Genomic DNA, 19,128 nt, shown 5'->3' on the forward strand with positions numbered 1-19,128 from the left:
CAGGATTAACTTTTCTTTAATTGTTCCTTGGAGTTGGAAGAGCTCACTGACTTTGTGTGCTGTTTGACTGTATGAATTAAATCTGATGAAATTCTGAAAATTTAAAAAATGAGCACAAGTGGTCAACAGTTTGCAGATTTTTAGTTTTTGCCACGGTTTGCACTGTATGAATCACAAATAGGTAAAACAACTATAATATATGGTATTTTATTTCAATTCAGAAATTAACAAGCACTCATCAATCAACATATTAAAACGTTTGTGCCATCTGTTCAAACTCACACGACGGCTCCTTAAAATAAATACTTTAAAGAGGAAATAATACAGACAGAATATGTGAGGCTCAAACCACAAGTACAAACGAATTATCCAAATGTCCAAAGAGACGAAAGGGTCTGAAAATTCCCAAAGTCAACCCCGACTCTCCAACGAAAAGTGTTTGTATAAAACAGCTAAGTGTTTTTAAAAATACAGAATCTTACAAAAAAGTTTTAATCTTCTCACCTCTTTAAATCACTGTAAAATATCAGCTGGTATTATGACAAGAAATCAGGAGTTTTTTCATGTATAATAATAAAAAGACAGAATGTGCTTCTGCATTTTTACATTAGTATTCACATATGTGTACTGTATCATCAAAGTCCTCCACCCCTCTGATGGTGCTGTAATGAAGACAGGTGTATCGCACATCCCTCCAACCGCTCCCCGTCACAACATTGTGTGCCGAGCTGAAGATAGACACCGGTTACCGTGGTAACAACAAAAGGTGTAGTCAGTCCCGAGACACCCACTTATTTGCAGGGACCATGTCATTAACCACATTCTCAAACAGTACACAGTCCATAATTGTAAAACAATACACTTCACAGCCAAGTGTTCATTGTCTTTATAGGTTATTACCGAGAGCGTTCACATTTTCTGTATATAAAAAAACAACAACGACAAAAACGTACTTTTTGACAATTCGTCAACTTTCAAACGGTCCAAAAAAAGAGACAAAATAGCCATCAATGGGAGAGGACTTCAAGAATACAGGTTACAGTACAAAAATGTGGTCCAGGTGGTAGCACATGAAGCATGCATGTGTTTATGTTGCCCTGCTCACCCCTAAAACCCTCATGCGAAGACATACTGTATAAAAAGGCCACATGGCTTTTTCTTCACTATTAAATGCACGTGTCCAACAACTGGCCTCTTTGTCTGCTCTGCTCATCTTAAGATCGACAAAAGGTGCTTTTTCTCCCTTATAGGTAGCCTCCACTTTGTTAACGGAGCTTCATAAGATCACTATGAAGTGTTTGGTACATGAGCATGATCCTGAAGCTATTTACTACTGGGTCGCACTTATGACAAACACAGACTGTAACTGTGATGGGAGCAGTTAACTAGAGGAGACAGATATGTAGCTTCAATGTTATCAGGTAAAAAACTTAAAAAACTAAAAAACTTGCTTGGTGGAGCTTGACAGTTTCAATTTTATGTTTAAAAAGCCCAAAACTTGTAGGACTTTCTTTGTTTTATGCCAGGCCTGTTTAATTATAGTTTTAGGAGTAGTTTGTCATTTTGGGAAATACATTTATTTGTTTTTGGTGTGTTAAATGAGAAGATCAATACCACTCTCATACCTATCCAAAGCAGCCAGTTAGCTTAGCCTAGCATTAAGACTATAAGGAGCAAACAGCTAGTCTGGCTCCGACCAAAGTGTTTTGTATGGTTTAAACAAATGAGACATAAAGTTGCTAATGATTGAAATTTACAGGTGCTGGTAAATGGATTTTGTTACCTTTTGACACAGCCAGACTAGCTGCTTCCCCCTGTTTCTAGACTTCATGCTAAGCTAAGCTAATCTGCTGCTGGTCGTGGCTTTATATTGAACGTATAGATATGAGAGTGGTATTGATCTTCTAATTCAAATGAATCAAAATTTAGTACTTTTCCTTAAGAACACAAAAAAAATGTCAAGATTGAAGCTGCAAGTTTCTCACTTGAAAACATCGATTTTATGTTTGTGTGTACATAAACTTCACGAGCAGTTTCTTACCAAGGGCTCTGTGTTTGTTAAAGAATCAGTGGGAATATGAGCATGTAAACAAAAGGCAGTTGGGCTTGAGCATGAGTCTGCTGAGCTCCCTCTTCTTTAGATCCCCCAAACGGGGCGTCTCTAACCAGAGTCTAACTTTCTCTCTTCTGTAAGTGCAGAGGCTTAGAGAAGCCCTTCACCCACTTCACCCCCTTTTTTCCATAATCTTTAACAATTGTACTGCGGAAACAACAACAAAAATATAACTTAAGATAATCTCTCTAGGCACTGTTTGATTTCCAAGGCTTTTTGTTGTAGACTGTGATAAAAGGTCAGCAAACAGATAAAAAAAAAATAATAAAAAGAAACACCAGAGAGTGATGGTTCTGCTGACCAAACACTTTCTGCTCTGTGATGTATCAAGGTCCTCCGAGTCAGCTCACACAGCCAAACAGACTCCCTTCAAGCTCTGTGGTGGAGAGGCTGTAAGGGCAGAAAATATCTAAAGGGTAAGTGTGTAAAAGTTTAAAGGTTAAGTGTCAGTTCCAGTCTTTAACCTATCTTTCTCAAAACAAAGGTCGGATCTTAAGCCATAATCTTCTGGGGAATCTCTATAGAAGCCTTGATGAAGACGCAGTTGTCTCGGATGTAGTTCCTCTTCTTGATCTCCTCGTGAGAGATGAACTTGGGGTAGCCGAAGCCCAGTGTGCTCTCGTCCAGCGAGTTGCGGCTGCTGCTGGGCTTCTGGAAGTTTTTCCAGTTGGGGTCGGGGTTGAAGGTCTCCGTGATGTGCTGTGGTTTGGAAAGCGACGGGTCGCTCTGGTCCATGATGGAGAAAGTCACCTTGTAGGAGAAGGGCCACTCCAGCAAGCTGTCGTACTCTCCAGGTAACACGCGGATGTAGACAGAGAGGTGGGAGCCCTCGCCGCTGCCGTTGCCGTTCAGGAAGGCCGACACCTGCAGCTTGTAGCCGTAGCGATGGGTGTAGAAAGGCGGGCTGAAGAACTCGTGGTTGCTCCGGAGTTTGGCCTCCTGGAGCTTGCGTGAGTAGTCGCTGAGCTTCCAGATGAGAACGCCGTCGTGGCTGACGGACAGCTCTTCCATCTCCCTCCGCAGCTCAAGGATCTCCTGCCGCTGACGCCCCACCAGGTTACACATCATAGTCAGGTGAGACTTAGTGGTGTCTTCCAGATGACGACTGATAGCCAGTTTGGGGCACTGCCAGAGATAAATCAAATAAATGATTTATTAAAAAGATGCTGCACAGTGAGTAAGTAGGGAGATGCGTAACACATAAAGAGGTTTTAATACCTGGAAAATACAAGAATTTGGCTGTATTTCACCTATTTGTTTTTCAAACAGTAGGATTATATTTGACGATAGGAGGTTCGAATAAATAAAAAAAAAGATGAGAAAGATGCTTCAATATAGGATGAGATGAAAGCAACACCTGTGCAACATAATTATCATCCTCCACTATATATATAATCTGGTGAAGACTGATGAAAAATGATCGACGATGAACCATATTGTTTTACGCTCATCGCCCTTATGTTTGCATTTGTGCAGAAAGTACGTCCTGCTCCTTTTTTTTGTAGCAGTGTGAATGAAAAGTAGCGTGTGTCTTTTAATTTAACTGAACTATGACTTTTAGGTGAAGGGGTGTGTCATTTGTGGAACATTTTGATGGAGTTGTTTTTTAAATATCACCGCAAAAATCTGGATGCTGTTCGTGTATGTTCAGTTCAGTGTGCATTATCTGAATAATGTATTTGTTTACATCCACTTAAAGTCACAGATAGACAAAGATGTGGATACTGTGATCATTATATGTAATAGTCACTCTCCGCTCTGAAGACCACACGTGTCCAATTTGTTTCAAATTGATGTCAGTTTCAAAAATAGACAGAAGTGCCAGAATATAGAAGTGTTGCGCTCATTAAAATAGAATCTACAGGCACAGTACTGTATGTTTGAATAAGAGAAAAATCATTACTTAGCACAGAGTGAACAATGATTTGAAGGAAATATAAAACGAGTTGCAAACACAGTCTCACCCTGTGTTTGCAGCCAGCGTCTTTGAAGGGGCACAGAACGAGTGCGCTGCCGCAGTTGTCCTTCACATGGTTAGCCAGATCCTCTCGGGCGATGTTGGGTGTGCCGCACTGGTTTGGGCACTGGACAGGAAAGCGAGGGCAGTGGTACTGGTGGTTCTGCAGAGGAGTCAAGAATAGTGTTAATGTGTACACTGCTGACCTACAGCATGAGTGATAAGAACACATGCTGCACGGTGGGGTTGCAGATTAATGGTTGCACAGTGGGAAATGTCCTTGAAAGTAAAACAAAAATACATGTGGTATTAAAAATGAGGCTGCAAAAATAGACCAAAAAAGATAGAAAACAAATAATCATGCACCATGGAGCCACAGAAAATATTGGGAGCATTCTGCCAATAACACATGCAAATCAGTGTAACAAAACACTCGTAAGAAAAGGACAAGCGCTGAAACAATAACCTGATGAACAGATAATTAATCAGACAGGTAATTTTCTGACAGAGGAAATGATTTATCAAGAAAATAATCTGGAGATTGATCAACAATGAAACCAGGACTGTAACTTTTCATGATCTTTTATTCTTTTCTTGATTAATTATAAAATGTGGGATTTGTTTTGTCCGGCAAATAGTCTAAAATCCAAAAGGTATTCAATTTACAATAACATTAAACAAAAGGGCAGGACACCTTCACATTTTTGTAATTTGTTCTTAAAAAATGACTTAAACAATTATTTGAATACAGTGACAGACAATCAACTAATCATCAAATTTTTGCGGCTGTTAAATAAAAATAATCACTAGCTGCAGCTTTACAGACTAATAACTAAATGGAACATGAGTGTTTGCCATTGTGCAATGCAAATGTATTATCTCATACCACTATAATTCAAAATGTACACATTATATCAGGAGGCAAAAGGCCTTCAGGCTCAACCAAAATTACGTTAAATGTGAAGTGACTAGGAATGAAAAAAAACATCATAAACGAATTGTAAAACACTTTGTGTCCAAGATCGGGTTATTACATCTTGGCCCCAAATGTGGGGGAGGGGAGAGTGACACTGGCTGCTCAGCTTCTGGCCACGTGCACAGAGGCAGGCACTTGAAAACAGCAGCTCACACTAACATTCAGCTACCACAGGACAGAGACAGCCAGAACCACAGTGAGCCTTTCCGAATGGCCTTCTCCGGGCCATTCTGAGGCTGGAAACCATTTATGATAGTATGACGATATTGACAGGAGTCTAATGTTGATAAAGATTGACTCAATCATGCCAAATTTAACTAAGTAATTTCACTAAAAACAAAGATTTAAACAGTCGTTTAAGATTCAGGTGGTAACCTCTATGTGAAACTGACCTGGATTGTGTCGAAGACGAACTCCTTGCCACAGTACTTGCAGGGCTGTGTGCGTTTCGGACACTCTGCCAAGCCGTGTTGGGACAGCAGACGACGCATCATCCTCGCCCCACACTTGTTCTCACAGTAAACACTCTCCTGAGGACACACACCCTGGTGGTTCTGGGAGAAAGAGAGGAAACACAAAATTACAATTCAAAGCAGGGTAATAAAGTCAACACATGTAATACTGTAGATAAAGTAGTGTTACATTTACTCAAATTAAGTTTATATACTGCAGTTTTCATAGCTCATAGCTGCATTTTAATGAACAAAATATATAAAACTCTTCTGAAAGCAATGGGGAAGCAGGTCAAGTTTAGACTCATCTATGATGACTATGTTCACAAACAGTAAGAAATAATTAATTTATGAGTACTACCTAAAATAGTTAAATCAAGTGTTTACTGTTGGACAGATTTATGATCTTGTTTTCTTATTGTTTAATCAAATATTGCCTAAATTAAATAGATATGTACTTTATACTTTGTTGCAGGGCTAGCAGATAAACCAAATGTATAAATTAACAACATTATAAAACGTTTTGTAAATTAAATTAAATCTGATGGATCAATCCAGACAAAAATAAAAAGTAAGCCAGCATGTCAAAGGAAATGTCATGTACTACTATTTTCGAACTAATCAATCATTATATTTAGTTGTTTAAACAGTTGACAATTTATTGCGATATAAATCAGACACTATTGTGATTATAGATGAATCATTAAAGAATGGTTGCCTAACCATCAACCATCCTCCGGTTGTAGTGTCTGTACCATGTGATTTGCTGTTTTTATCTTGTTTAAATCATTGTATTGAATATCAAGTCATCTAGGACCCTGGGAAATTAAAATGAATCTCATAATATTTCACATTTCATAGACTAAACAAACCATCTGTCAACTGAAAAAGAATCTGTGGATGAATCATTAATGAAAGGTTTTAAATGATACACAGTTGTAAACAAGAATGAGTAATTCCAATGTGAGAGCCAAAAGGTGGATGAATGCCACTGTAACTGTGTGAAGAGGGGGCGACCATGTGGGCCAGAGTAAACAGAGGAGGGGCGGTGGAAATGACAGAGGTGTTAGTGAGGAGACTTTGAGGTAATTCAGCCCGCTCACCGAGGAAAACACATTCAGCATGAAAGACCCACTCACAGGTTCTTTCCTTTTGCCAAAACACGTGTTATTTCAAAAGAGACCAACACACGTGCATTAGTCTCTCCCGCTGCTTTTCACAAAGACGTCTTTCATATAGGGATGGAAATTATGTGGCGTCACTCTGTGCTGTTTACGTCAAGCTGAGTTGTAACAGGAACAAAAATAGAATAAAAACAGGTTTGGAGTCGGTGTTTACCTCGTAGGCTTCACCGGTGAACTCGCTGCCACAAAACTCGCACTTGACCTTGCGCTTGGGGCAGTCGTGCTGCAGGTGGTCGGGCAGGTCGCGGCGTGTCAGCTTGACGGAGCAGCGGTTGGGGCAGGGTATAACATTGAAGGCGCAGGTGGAGAAGTGGCCCTGAGGGAGACACAATGAGACACACCCACACAAACACACGCAATGTTAGGAAATACAAACAAGGCAGAGTGTTTGATAAGGCAGTTGAGATTAAAAAAAACAGAAGATGGAGGAGAGACAGATGAGAGGATATCAAAGCTTCTCACCTGCAGCTGCTTCATCTGGCCGGTCCAGCGGCAGCCCTCCTCACTGTGGATGCAGCGGATGGGCAGCGCCAGGATCTGCTGCTCCAGCTCAGGATCCGGGTAGATCTGAGGAAAACAACCACACCGAGGTCAATGTAGCAGTGGAAGACTGTAATATACCACTTTCACAAAGTAAATAACATGTTAGGGTGAATCTGAATTTCAAAAACTTAAAAACAGGGCTATGAAGCTGAAAACAGGGCTTTTACTCTAACCAAATTAAAAACTGATATTTTCGAGTCGCCATGTTCAGACCCACTCAGAGGCAATTGAAATTCTCCCAATTTCTTATCTTGCACATTTAAACAGTAAAAAGTATGTCACCCTAACCCTGCTTCAAGTCATTATGCTAAGCTAGGCTTAACAAATCCTCCTACACTGCAGGTTAATGCACACAGTTGAGATTGGAATTGATTGGTGTCTCTTGGAAAGACAGTTAAGACTGAACTTTAATTAGCTCGAGGAAAAATCATTGTGCGGCAGTTGCAGTACAAGAAGTGCAAATAGAAAATATCAATGTGGTGCAAATTCAAAATATATAATACACAATGCCAGCAATATTAACAGGATAACGATGTAGATCATAAAATCCATAAAAACGGTTAAATAAGCGTGATTTTTTACAGTGACCATAGCATGTTGGCTTCTACACCGCATCATACAAGACTGAATGTTAAGCTACAGACAAACTGGAAGGTTAAAATGTTGAGAATGTGTTAAAGAACTGCAGCACTGAGTCGACCCAGACCGCTGCAGTGATAATGAGTTAGTTTATGGGTTTTAAGGGACCTTTGAAAGAGAAGGGGAGCAGAGGAAAATATTTATGAGCGATGAGGATGAGTCAGTTTTCTGCCCAAACACCCCAAATCCTCCCCTTCAGTACGCTGTCCTGGGGATTTACAGCTCTGCTCTGCCTCTCCATCCCCCAATGCTGTCACACGAGCAGAAGACTGGTCAAACAAGACAAGCCACTTCCTCAAAATGCCACAACAACCCTCTAAACAAACAACAGCTCAGTAACAGCCCGACTGCGCTCGCGTGCTGTTTCTGCACCGAAACCTGGGAGCCATCGCCTTCAAATTAAAATTTCATTTGGAAAATAATGTACAATAAAACACTTAACTCGCTCATTGTTTAGCTGATGTGTTAGGGGATACATTCCTCTGCCAAACTAAATAATCATATAAACCATATAAAATTAAATATGATCTACAGACAAAGATATACCTAACATTAAAACAGATGCTTTACTAGCGGCACTTCTACAGTAGCAGCAGACGTTTTTTTGCTGCCATAATCACATTCTTTCAGCAGAGGCAAAGAGGGAAAAAAAATCCTCTAAAGCAAACTGAGACACTCTCTCATTGTTCCAGTCTTGGAATCTGCAGGGAGACGGCAATAATGACCTTTTAATAACTTAGTCCCAGGCAGATCAGGGGGGTTAAGCTCTTTTGAGCTCCAACTAGGGGGTTTATTCTGTCTGGTTTAGCAATTGTTAGTCGCAAACTACAACCACTATTACTACTACAACTACTACTACAGCAGCAGCATCACAATCCTTTAATGACTGCAACCCTCTTGTTCTGTTAAAAGGAGGTTGTGTTTGTGCATGTTTTTTAAGGGACGGTGTGCAGCGAGCGCTACCCTGACAGAAGACCACCAAGACGGGGTAATTTGCAGGCGATTGGGAATCTTGGTAAATAACAACGTCTGACAGGTGCGCCATGAGCACATCCTTCCCGTGGGGAGTCCCTGCTATTACAGGCGCCTTCATCGCTCTCAGCACAGCATGCAGACCTGCACTGCTGCAGCTCTGGGTTAATGGCTCGACGGCTAATTCAGGCTAATGCTAACTAACTGCATGGGAGAAGTACATACAGAGGACTTCTTTCAATCGATGCCAAAAGCTGCTCAGACACAGGGATGATCATAAACTGTTGGTTGGGTTTTAAGTCTCTCATGCAAAGTTCAGAATTTATCCCTTATCCTTTTGTTTCACTCTCTCACTTTACAACATGGATATCACGTGCGAGAGAGCCATCCTGTGAGTCTGAATACAGTTAGTCACTATCTTTGTTCTCCTTTGGGCACAGTTTGATTAACCGCCTTAAAGAAACAAAGAGTTCAGTTGAAATCAGATTAAACTTTTCTTTTTTTTCTGGGAGAGATTTATTTAAGGGGCAAAACTTAATGGTTGGATCGACTGAACGTACTTCTTTTACCCACTGTAATGAAATGACATGCAGCCGCTGACGCTGGGTTAAAGATTACTCTTTTTTTAAGCTAGCACACCCATAGCACTATGCAAATTGTGCAAATATACAAATATACTCTCATGAATTAGGGATATACCTACATGCACACACAAATATGCAACATATATAAGATGGTTGTAATGTATGATGTTGTATTATGTGTTTTTATTTCTTAAAAGCCACACCAGGGACAAGGTCCTTAAACTAGCATTTAGTAGCAAGTATGTAGGCCTTGAAGTCCTACATACTTTGCATTAGTTGCACTTTATTTTAATGTAACAATGGCTTCATGTATTGTCCCAGTCATTCATTAATACATAAATAAAATGGCTATGGCAGATGTCGGTCTGTCAGTCAGTCAACCTCTTTGGTGACGACTAAAAAATTCATGATCCCCAGAGGATGAATCCTAATGACTACTGTTATCCTCTGAACTTTCCTAAAGTGCCACCATGAGGCTGCTTTGTGGTTTTGAATGAAACTACAACTATTGGATTGATTGCCATTCAATTTGGCACAAACATTCATTCACTGGGCAACATATCAATTTTCCCAATTCTTGTATTTATGACCAAATAGCTGCCAAACTAAAATCATTCCTTCCAGCCTCAGCAAATGTTAGCATGCTAAAATGCTAAGTTAAAAGGGTGGTCATTGTAAAATATGTACCTGCTTAACATCAGCATGTTAGCATTTTCACACAGCTCAAAGCAGCTCTTTTTTACATGATGCCTGTAGACTCTTTTAGTCTTATTTTCATAGTGTTATTATATTTGCGAGGAAAACTGTTTTGTGAGAGTGTTAATCATACCTTGGCATAGTCCAACGGTAGCTGGTCCTCCGGACACTTGAAGACACCCTCGCTGCAACAAACAACAGAAGAGCTTTGTTATTATTTGAATCACTCAGATTAAAAGATGACAAAATGGTTTGCAAGCATCTCAACAAAAATGATCAGCCATTTTTAAAGCACTTTCAGCGTTCAGTGAGATCACTTTCTCTGACCCTGGATGAGAACAACTGGAGCTAAATGCAACTTCTTTGACAGTCTGTAAGAGCAGCACAGCATTGCCTTTAGTTTGATTCTGTCTCTTCATACACTCTTAACATGAGTAGCTCTCCGACTCATCACTCTGTGTGACGTGTAAACACACACTTGCATCCACACATTGCACAAAAAAGTCAGATCTTTAAGCTTCTGGCTTCAATAACATTGACTCTTTCATCCTCTCCCCCTCAGAGGAAACGTCTGCACAGATATTATTATAACAGCGGAAAAAACTTCAAGTTGGGACCTGATTGCTTTATTTATAATACATAAAGAAATGATGACTTCCCACCTACTTTTATAGATTCTCTCACAGCTTCAAGTGAGTGTTTAATTTTTGCCTTTGCTTGGCAGTCCATATAACAATGAGCTAGTTTCAACAGGATTCTTTTTCCTGAGAATAAAGCAGTGTAAGCATCGCCTTTATGCTCAAGGCTCTGCCTCAGGAAAAACAGACAATTTGCTGATTTGCTTGTTTGAGAGTGAAAATAGTTTTTTTGTTCTTTTCCTAATTTTCCTCCTCCAGCAGATCACCCCAAAGGAAGACTTTATTTCAGGCCCCCACTCAGTTTTTGTGGGGCCACAGCGGAGCCCTCACTGGCCTGTTTTAGGGCCAGATGAATGAGTGCCACTGCTCATTAGGGCATCCCTACCCTGATGTCATCATGAAATATTCACACTTGTAAATAATGGAGGCAGCAGCCACTTGGGGTGAGCTGCTACACAGTATCTAAGCTTGCAATCATCCAGACACACAAAGGTTACTTAAAGAAACACAGAAAAGGAAATCGTTGGTGGATCTCTTGAGATGTCAGCGGTGTCTTTGTCTCGAGCTCTCCTGCTGTTTCTGGAGCAGAGATGCTCTCACAGTCTGCATCCAAGTCTGCTATTTTGATAAACGGTTAATTCATTTCAACATTCACTAGTTCCAGCTTCTCCTATTTTCTCCTCTTTTTATGTGTTATGTGATGGTTAATTTAACACCTTTGGGTTTTAAACTGTTGATCCTATAAAACAAGACATTTAAAGATGCCACTTTGCGATTGTGGGAACCTTTAAAAGGCATTTTAACACTTTATCAACCAAACGATTTATTGCTTAAATCAGTCGATAAGGAAAACAATATTTTGCTGCAGCTCTAACCTGTTAAATGTTTGTTTTGTTATATCCCTTTAAATCTACTGAAACTGCAGACAAGAGAGATAGGCGGAAATGTGCATTCGTTCAAAAGTCACTAGCCCTGAAGCTTGATCTGACCTCCTGTGCAAAGAGGCCTCTTGTAACCCTGGCCATGCCTAAATTATGTTAAAACTAATTAAGGGACAACAGTGTGCAAACAGTCAGTGTTTTTCTCTCGGTGCTTTAATATGGTTGGCTGCAGTGTCACCTGACTGCAGCTCCCAGAGGCACAGCGACATGTGACAGGGCGGGAGTGCACTTCATCCCGTCTACCCAGCTGCTATGAAACGAGGGAGCGTGCTGACGGGGGTTGGGGGGTTGGGGGGGGGGGGGGGCCCTGAGAGGGAGGGAGGGTTGGTGAAAAGGGGGTGGAGGAGGGAGGTTAATGCATGACGAGACAGCAGTAATTCTCCTCCATTAGGGTCACTGTGTCAGCATGAGAGCTGGAGACCAATTAACAAGCCACAGAGGACTGTAAAAGAGGGTCAATCGATTAGAGGCTAGGGGAGCCCAGTCAGCATCTCACGTGTAGTGTGAAGTCATTTACAGTACTCATCGCCATCACCGAGAAATCATCCGGCACCGTGGAGCATAGAGAGCACCACAAACACACAGCGAGAGGAGATGGGAAGAGACAGGCTCTCAGCTCCGGACAGGGGACAGCCAGAGGCCCCGTCCAGCTCGGGCCCCGTATCTGACACACAAAGAGGCAGACAGGCGAAAAGAGCCAAGTCACAGACTGTCAGGATAATTCCTCCCATGGTCGCAGAGAAGCTCCCGCAGCCACACATTCATGTGTTCGGGCCCCACTGCTGATAACACCGCTCGACTCTCTTGGTCGCTCATGAGTCAAACTCATTGCCGCTTTGTGACAGCAAATTAGCAGAGAAAGGTTGGGCCGATGTGTAACGCAGCTCCAGTTCAATTACATCCAACTTCTCTGACTACTGAGGGCTTTCTAGAAGAGACTGGAAAGCAGCATGACCAAAACACTGAATATCACAAATAGGGCTTTGTTTTTCAAATATATCAAATCATTATTTCATCCATAGTCCAAAACACAAAGATACCCAGTTCACACTGACTAAAATAAAATAAAGAAAAGCAACAAATACTCAAAAAAGCGGCAGGAGTCCAATGATTGCTTAGCATTTTTAGCCGTAACAGTAGCATTGTATCAGCCAGTGTTAGCATTACCCAAGACGGTGAACATGGTAAACAGTAGCTGCTTAACATCAGCATGTTAGCATTTAGCATAAAGTACACCATCACAGGGCTGCTAGCATGGCTGTAGGCACTTAGTCTTTCACTCGTAAGTTGCTTGATGAAACGTTGTGTAGCTTATCAGAATTGTTTACGGTTTGTTTTGCTGTAGATCAGCCAATCGATTGACTGACTAATCGTTTCCACTCTAATCACAATTTTGACTCAGGGCCAACTTCGATTGAATCACTTGAGAAACATTTAGTTGATTAAAACATTAGCTGAACAACAGAAAACAATGTTGGTAATTAATTAACTCTATAGGTCATTTATTAGGCAAAAACTGCCAAATGTTTGTTGATCCCAGCTTTGCAAATGTGAAAATTTGCTTTTTTATGTGGTTAAATATTTTGGTTTTGGTTCGTTGGTCAGACGAAACAAGAAATCTCACGATGCCCCCTTGGGCCTAGATTATTCATAGAAATAGCAGAGATCCTAAACAGTAGGCACAATTGTTTGCAGCCCTAATGCGGTCATTAAAGGATAAATATAACTGTTACACAAAGCCCAAAGGGAAAACGCCTTTGTACAAATCCTTGCAAGTGGGAACTTGCACATCACAAACAGCCGGCCTCTTTTAAACCAAGTTTCCCACAAGCGTTTGTCTCTGACCACAGTTCACACCCTCGTCAGTGAAAATCCAGGGTGAGAGGCCGATAAACAAGTGTTTCAGCGTCATGTTGGGATGTCACAGGGGAGCAGCTTAAGACCGGACAGCAGACATAATACAATCACCTCATTAAAATTTCATCACGTCCCTCTGTCTGCACGTACTGCAGGAGCAGCCGAGGCTCTCCAGCTGCTCTGCTGCGGAGACGACCATGTTTGAATCACCTCAAATTCACTGTCAGACAATGGCACACACATTATCACTTTGTGTTAGCATTCACCCCCTCTGCAGGTGAAATCCACCCACTATTCAAACCCCTCAATGCCTTGGACCTTAAATCCCTCTCCCCTCTTATTGGCCCCTCTCAAATCTTCTTTTCAGGCGCAGATTAAACAGCCATCCATTCATCCAGGCGATACCACAGGACAGCCGTCACAACATGCTTCGTCACTCTGCGCACGGCTCCTGACAGGCAGACGGTGAAGTACAAATCCCTCAGGTTTAATCTCACCGGTGCAGAGCGGAGGGTTTACTTTTCAGGCGACAGCGACCAGCATGCAGGCCACACAGAGCGAGCATCGTTGGTGACAGTAACCTTGAAACCTGCTCTATATTAACTAACAGAGAAACTCCTAAACAAACCTCGCTGTGTTTGCCATTGTATAGGGCAGGGCTGTCGAGACACGCTAAACAAACTTAATCAAAAGCATAGGGTCTTTGGAGAGGGCAAGTCTGGTTCACATTAACACTCTAAACAGACCTCTGTCACATGAAGTATTTTCTCAGATAGCATCGAGGTCCCTCCACTGAACTGCCCGCTTATCTCCTGCTGGAGCTCACCAACAGCTTTTATGTTCATCCTCGTGCTAAACCCTTTTTGTCTTTTCAAGTTATAACCAGGATTAACTTTAATATACACAAACAAAACCTTGAATTCCACCAGCGCCCTCCGTTCGGGCTTTCGGTCTCGCAGCGGAAACTAGGCTCCCCGATTCTCCTCTCAGGAAGTTAAAGAGAAAACAGGAATCTTGTTTTATCTCAGATAGAGTTCCTATAATCCCCCCAAATCCATCTGGTTTTCAGGTTGTGTGTGTAGGTCTGTGTGCAGTCATGACATCTTTCTTCTGATCCTCAAATGTTGAACTATAAGGAGTTCTGATAATAAAGAGACATTACAGAGTGACTGATATTCTTCCATGTATCATCAGTTATCTTGATGTTGTGAAAGCAGATTTCTTTTACTGAAAATATCACATTTTTACATACAAAAATGTCCCCAAAAACTTGAGGTTCCAGCGTCTCAAATGCTTTCCCTTGGCTAACATTACAGTACATTTAATATTAATGGGGTTTGGACTGTTGCCCGGAAAACTACTTGCCCTCAAAGATTTTTGACTAGAGGTCACAGGACTTTTTTCTCAATCATTAATTGCAGTGCTACATTCGACTGTTTCTTATGGATATGGAAATACAACACCTGAAAAACAAATTCATCATCACCTGCAAGATTAGTGACGTTTACAGTTGCTGCTAGTCTGATTCAGTTTTCTTTTGACAGAGCCAGGCTATATGTTTCCCTTGGTTTCCAGTCTTTATGCTAAGATAAGATAAGCACCTGCTGGTTGCAGCTTCATATTTACGGTACCCCAATTCAACACTATACTATTCTCTGTACTTTGCCCTCATACCTACTGAAAGTAGACTATATAAACTGGATTATAGTCAGAGTCAGCAGTTTTTACAGCCATAAAATTATGTATGATGTGTGACTTCGGACAGCTACTGCCACTTTTACTACGGAAACTTCACAAAGGGAACGCAAACTGTTTTACACAGATTTAATAGATTATTCATATGTTTTCCCAGCTGTCTCTGGAGCTGTCTCACCACAACCCACAATTTGTTGTAATTTCTTCCAAATGAAAATTGGGGTTCTGTCTGTGAGTTTCTGTTGCTCAAGCAATTTGGAACAATAGTTTATATTCACTGGAGGACAAAATAATCTAGCATACTGTCATCTTTCTGTATAGTTAATTTTGTCAGTCGCACAGTATGTGTAGGCTGTGCTACTTCTTAAACCAGCTGACAATCTATCCTTGTAACAACTTGTTCTCACTACTGAAAGCTGCAGAAGTTGTTCAGCCTGCAGAAGCTCTTCCTCTCATCCTCTAGCTGGATTAACTTGTGCTGACTAAAGTGGCCCCTAAACGAGGTTGAGTGACGGGGGCTGAGGCCGGGTGGCGTTTCCACAGGTGGAACCTGATACAATGTGAGCGCAGAGCTCCCTTCGCCCACGGCCGATTTGTCTCGCTTGTCTGAAATGGGAGGAGCAGCTCCTACTTTCACAGAGTGTGATGACACACCCGCCCACAGGTGGATCGACTGCTCCTTCTCAGGCTTTCTGTGTGGGACATCCACATAGAGTGGTGCTGTGACAGCTCCTTGTATGGGATTTATTATCCACTGGATAAACTGCCCATACCTATAGTTTGCTAGAGATTATATTGAGTATAAACCCTCTGACGTTCTAGTAGGAAGGCAACGCTGTCTATGACACAAAACTCAGCCTGTTGGCCATCTCGTCCAAATATCTAACATTAAAATCATCAAAATGTTTGATAACTGAAGGTAACTAATACATGCTTATGCTGCAGAAAAAAGATTGCTATTAACCAATTTTTGGAGAGGAGCTGTAATGACGCCAATTAGTCAAACTAGGTTGATATTCGATTAATTATTTCAGACGTTTTCTTCAGAGAAAGAAATCCTTACATTCTCTTCCTAAGCTCCTTAAATGTGAAATATTGTGGTTTTAAGTCAGTAAATTTAATATGGTTGGATGGTTGGACTCTGACAAAACAAGACATCTTTTGATGTCACTTGGGCTCTAAGAATAGCAATTTAAGCAGTTTTCTGATGTTACATCAGCCTTACGATTAATCAGTTAATGTTGAAGATAAACAGCAGATTAATCGTTAATAAAAATAACCGTTACATAGATACCTAATTAAAGCTGCATCTGTTTTTGACTGTTAGTCAAACAAAACAAAGAAAAATAGATATACACATCTAGCATGATAAGAGACTTCTTTTTCAGCGCATAGCAAAGCCTCTCAGCCAGTTAAACAGTGAATACTTACTGTAAATCCTCTTTTCTGTTTTAGGGGACTGGTTTACCCTGCTGTCCTCCTGCAATTTTATTCATATTTATAGAGGTCATCTGTGTGCTTAATCTTGTTCCAATCTGCTTTGTCCTTACTTTGTAAAGTACAAATTTTGTCATTAATTACTGACCATATTTCACCGAACACAGAGTCGGATGAATATTAGTCGAGTGTGATTAAGTGTTTCACGAGCGTCTAACAGAGCTATCCGTTTGGCAAAGGAGCTGTCAGAAAGTCAGTAAATTTGAGTTAAACACAAGGTTTATTCATCTTATGAATTCTGCAAAAGCACAGAAGAACAGAGATAAATTCTTAAATCATCTGTCTTGTGTAAATACAATATTCTTATACCCTTAAAAACATTTTCATAGTAAGATTTTTGATGGACTTCAGGAACCTGTTTGTTGAGTTTAGTAGAAGCCTGTCTCGAATATGACACCTGTAAAATCCCATTCGACTTCCTCTGCTGGTCACTAACAGCCCCTGGCAGCTGTTTCATATAAAGTAACAATGGCTGACAGTCTGCAGGTCATGGTCATCAACAAGACTGAAATAAATTACATCTGACTCCGTGTTAGACAACCCTAAAAAGACAGGCGGAAAATCAAACCCCTTCCAATAGTGATTACACTTATTCAAATAAATCAAGCAGTGCTAAACTTTAAAGTGCAGTTCAAATCTCTATTTTATGCTTCCCTATCCAGCCTGATACTATTTCTATAGTTTGTTGCTTTGCCAAAGCAGGGGAAAAAAATGATGCAAGTGGAAGAAAGGCACTACGAGAGAGAAAATGTGGATGTGTGTAGGTGGATGTCTGGCCTCATTCCCTGGCTTCATCTCCAGCACCCCATGTAACACACTCACTGGGACCAAATGTGGACCAAGATAGAAAAAACATTAAAAAGGATGGTTTTATTATGAGCTACACTTACACTATCTACAAAACGTGAACAAAAGAAAGCATATGTTGATGCTTTCGTTCCCTCTCTTTTGTACAATGTCCCTATGCAGAGATAATTTTACAAACTGCAGATCCTGACGGTTCGGACACCTGAGGCCATGCATGCTCATGCCGTCATCGCTTATGTAATGATATTCATTTCTCCTTGCAGTTCACCTCACCATGCTGACATTTGTGAGCACAAACCATCTGTGAGCAAGTTCACACAGCTATAGAGCGTCCAAAGGCTAACAAATTCTCAGTTTGTTTTTCTTAAATGTCAACTTTGCAGTGGCACCGGCAGCAGATGATGAGTACTCTTAAAGATGTACTGTATGTTGTTTAAGGACTCTGATGGGACTTTTTTTTACAATTTACCAGAGCAACATTTTTGGGCTTGCTCCTCATCTTTTTTGGAGACTGTTGAAGAGATAATGAAAATCCCAGACAATCTTATGACACAAACCATATTTTGGATTTGAGCTTCTATGTTTTATTTATATTTATGACTCTTGCTTTTTACCCGTTTACATCTCTGACCTCGTTTACATTTAGTTTTTGCACAATAATTCCCCTTCAGGATTAATAAAATTCTATCTTATTTCATATTTTATCTTAATCCTGCTAAAACAGAATTAATTACCCATTGATTATAAGGTTGCCTTTATGCACACATAAGGGCTTGGTAGAGCATAATTATCATTGGTTTTATACAGTATGTTAAGACCTACATTTCCTGGACGGAAATCTTTTGCTTGTGTGATTACAAAGAGTAGCTCCGAGAAACTGTGGAGGCAAAATCAGACAGTCGGCTTGAATGTGTGAGAAATGAATACGATGACTCATCGAATTGCCAGAGGTGCGGCTTAGAAAACACCGTGCCATGATAGCGAAGAGTAAAGGAAGGAGCCACCTGCCAGAGGACAAGCTGGCTACAAAGACAGAGCTAGAGGAAGGAAGGAGGGATGGATGAATGGATGGATGGATGGAGGGAGGGTCAGGAGGGAAGAGGAGCAGCCATCTGCAGGCTGAGCGCAAGCCTGCGAGATGCCTTAATCCATCCTTAAGTGTGTGAGGAGGGGAGACAGCGCTTAGAAGTATTTATAATCCCCTCGAACTGTCTCCTTCCATCAGTGTGATCGGGCTTTGACATGGAGTCTTTATCAGAGGGGACGGTTATAACATGAAATGCTAATCTTTTCTAAGTTTGTTTCTGTAGACTTTATGAATTTATAGCAACTCAAGTTGTGTAGGACTTCCTCCTCACTCTAACTTCTGATATTATGAATCAAGAGGCATAGTCTGACATTTTGTAGAATCAATTATTTGCTGTTTTGCAGGGAGTTAGATTAGGTGATTGATCACTCTCAAGTGTGTACGCTTTGCTTAACTTAGTTTAGCAAAGGACTGGAAACAGGCAGAAACAGCTAGCCTGGCTTTATGTGAAGGTTTTTGTACAGATTAAACAAACAAGATATAATTTGTT

The 19,128-nt window shown here is 40.9% G+C and overlaps 1 protein-coding gene across 1 annotated transcript in view; it reads right to left on the minus strand.

Moving 5' to 3' along the window:
• Positions 1–205: 205 nt before the first annotated feature.
• The window catches only part of traf4a (tnf receptor-associated factor 4a), a 35,121-nt gene continuing 16,198 nt past the window's right edge, over positions 206–19,128 (minus strand). Inside the window, exons 2-7 of the mRNA XM_054600015.1 lie at positions 10,250–10,301; positions 7,145–7,249; positions 6,837–6,998; positions 5,439–5,600; positions 4,078–4,233; positions 206–3,238 (exon numbers count right to left, since the gene is read on the minus strand). Coding sequence (XP_054455990.1) covers positions 2,606–3,238; positions 4,078–4,233; positions 5,439–5,600; positions 6,837–6,998; positions 7,145–7,249; positions 10,250–10,301 — 1,270 coding nt within the window. The 3' untranslated portion in view covers positions 206–2,605. The remainder of the gene's footprint in view (positions 3,239–4,077; positions 4,234–5,438; positions 5,601–6,836; positions 6,999–7,144; positions 7,250–10,249; positions 10,302–19,128) is intronic.

This window comes from Anoplopoma fimbria, chromosome 1, assembly GCF_027596085.1.
Source record: "Anoplopoma fimbria isolate UVic2021 breed Golden Eagle Sablefish chromosome 1, Afim_UVic_2022, whole genome shotgun sequence".
Lineage (NCBI taxonomy): Eukaryota > Metazoa > Chordata > Actinopteri > Perciformes > Anoplopomatidae > Anoplopoma > Anoplopoma fimbria.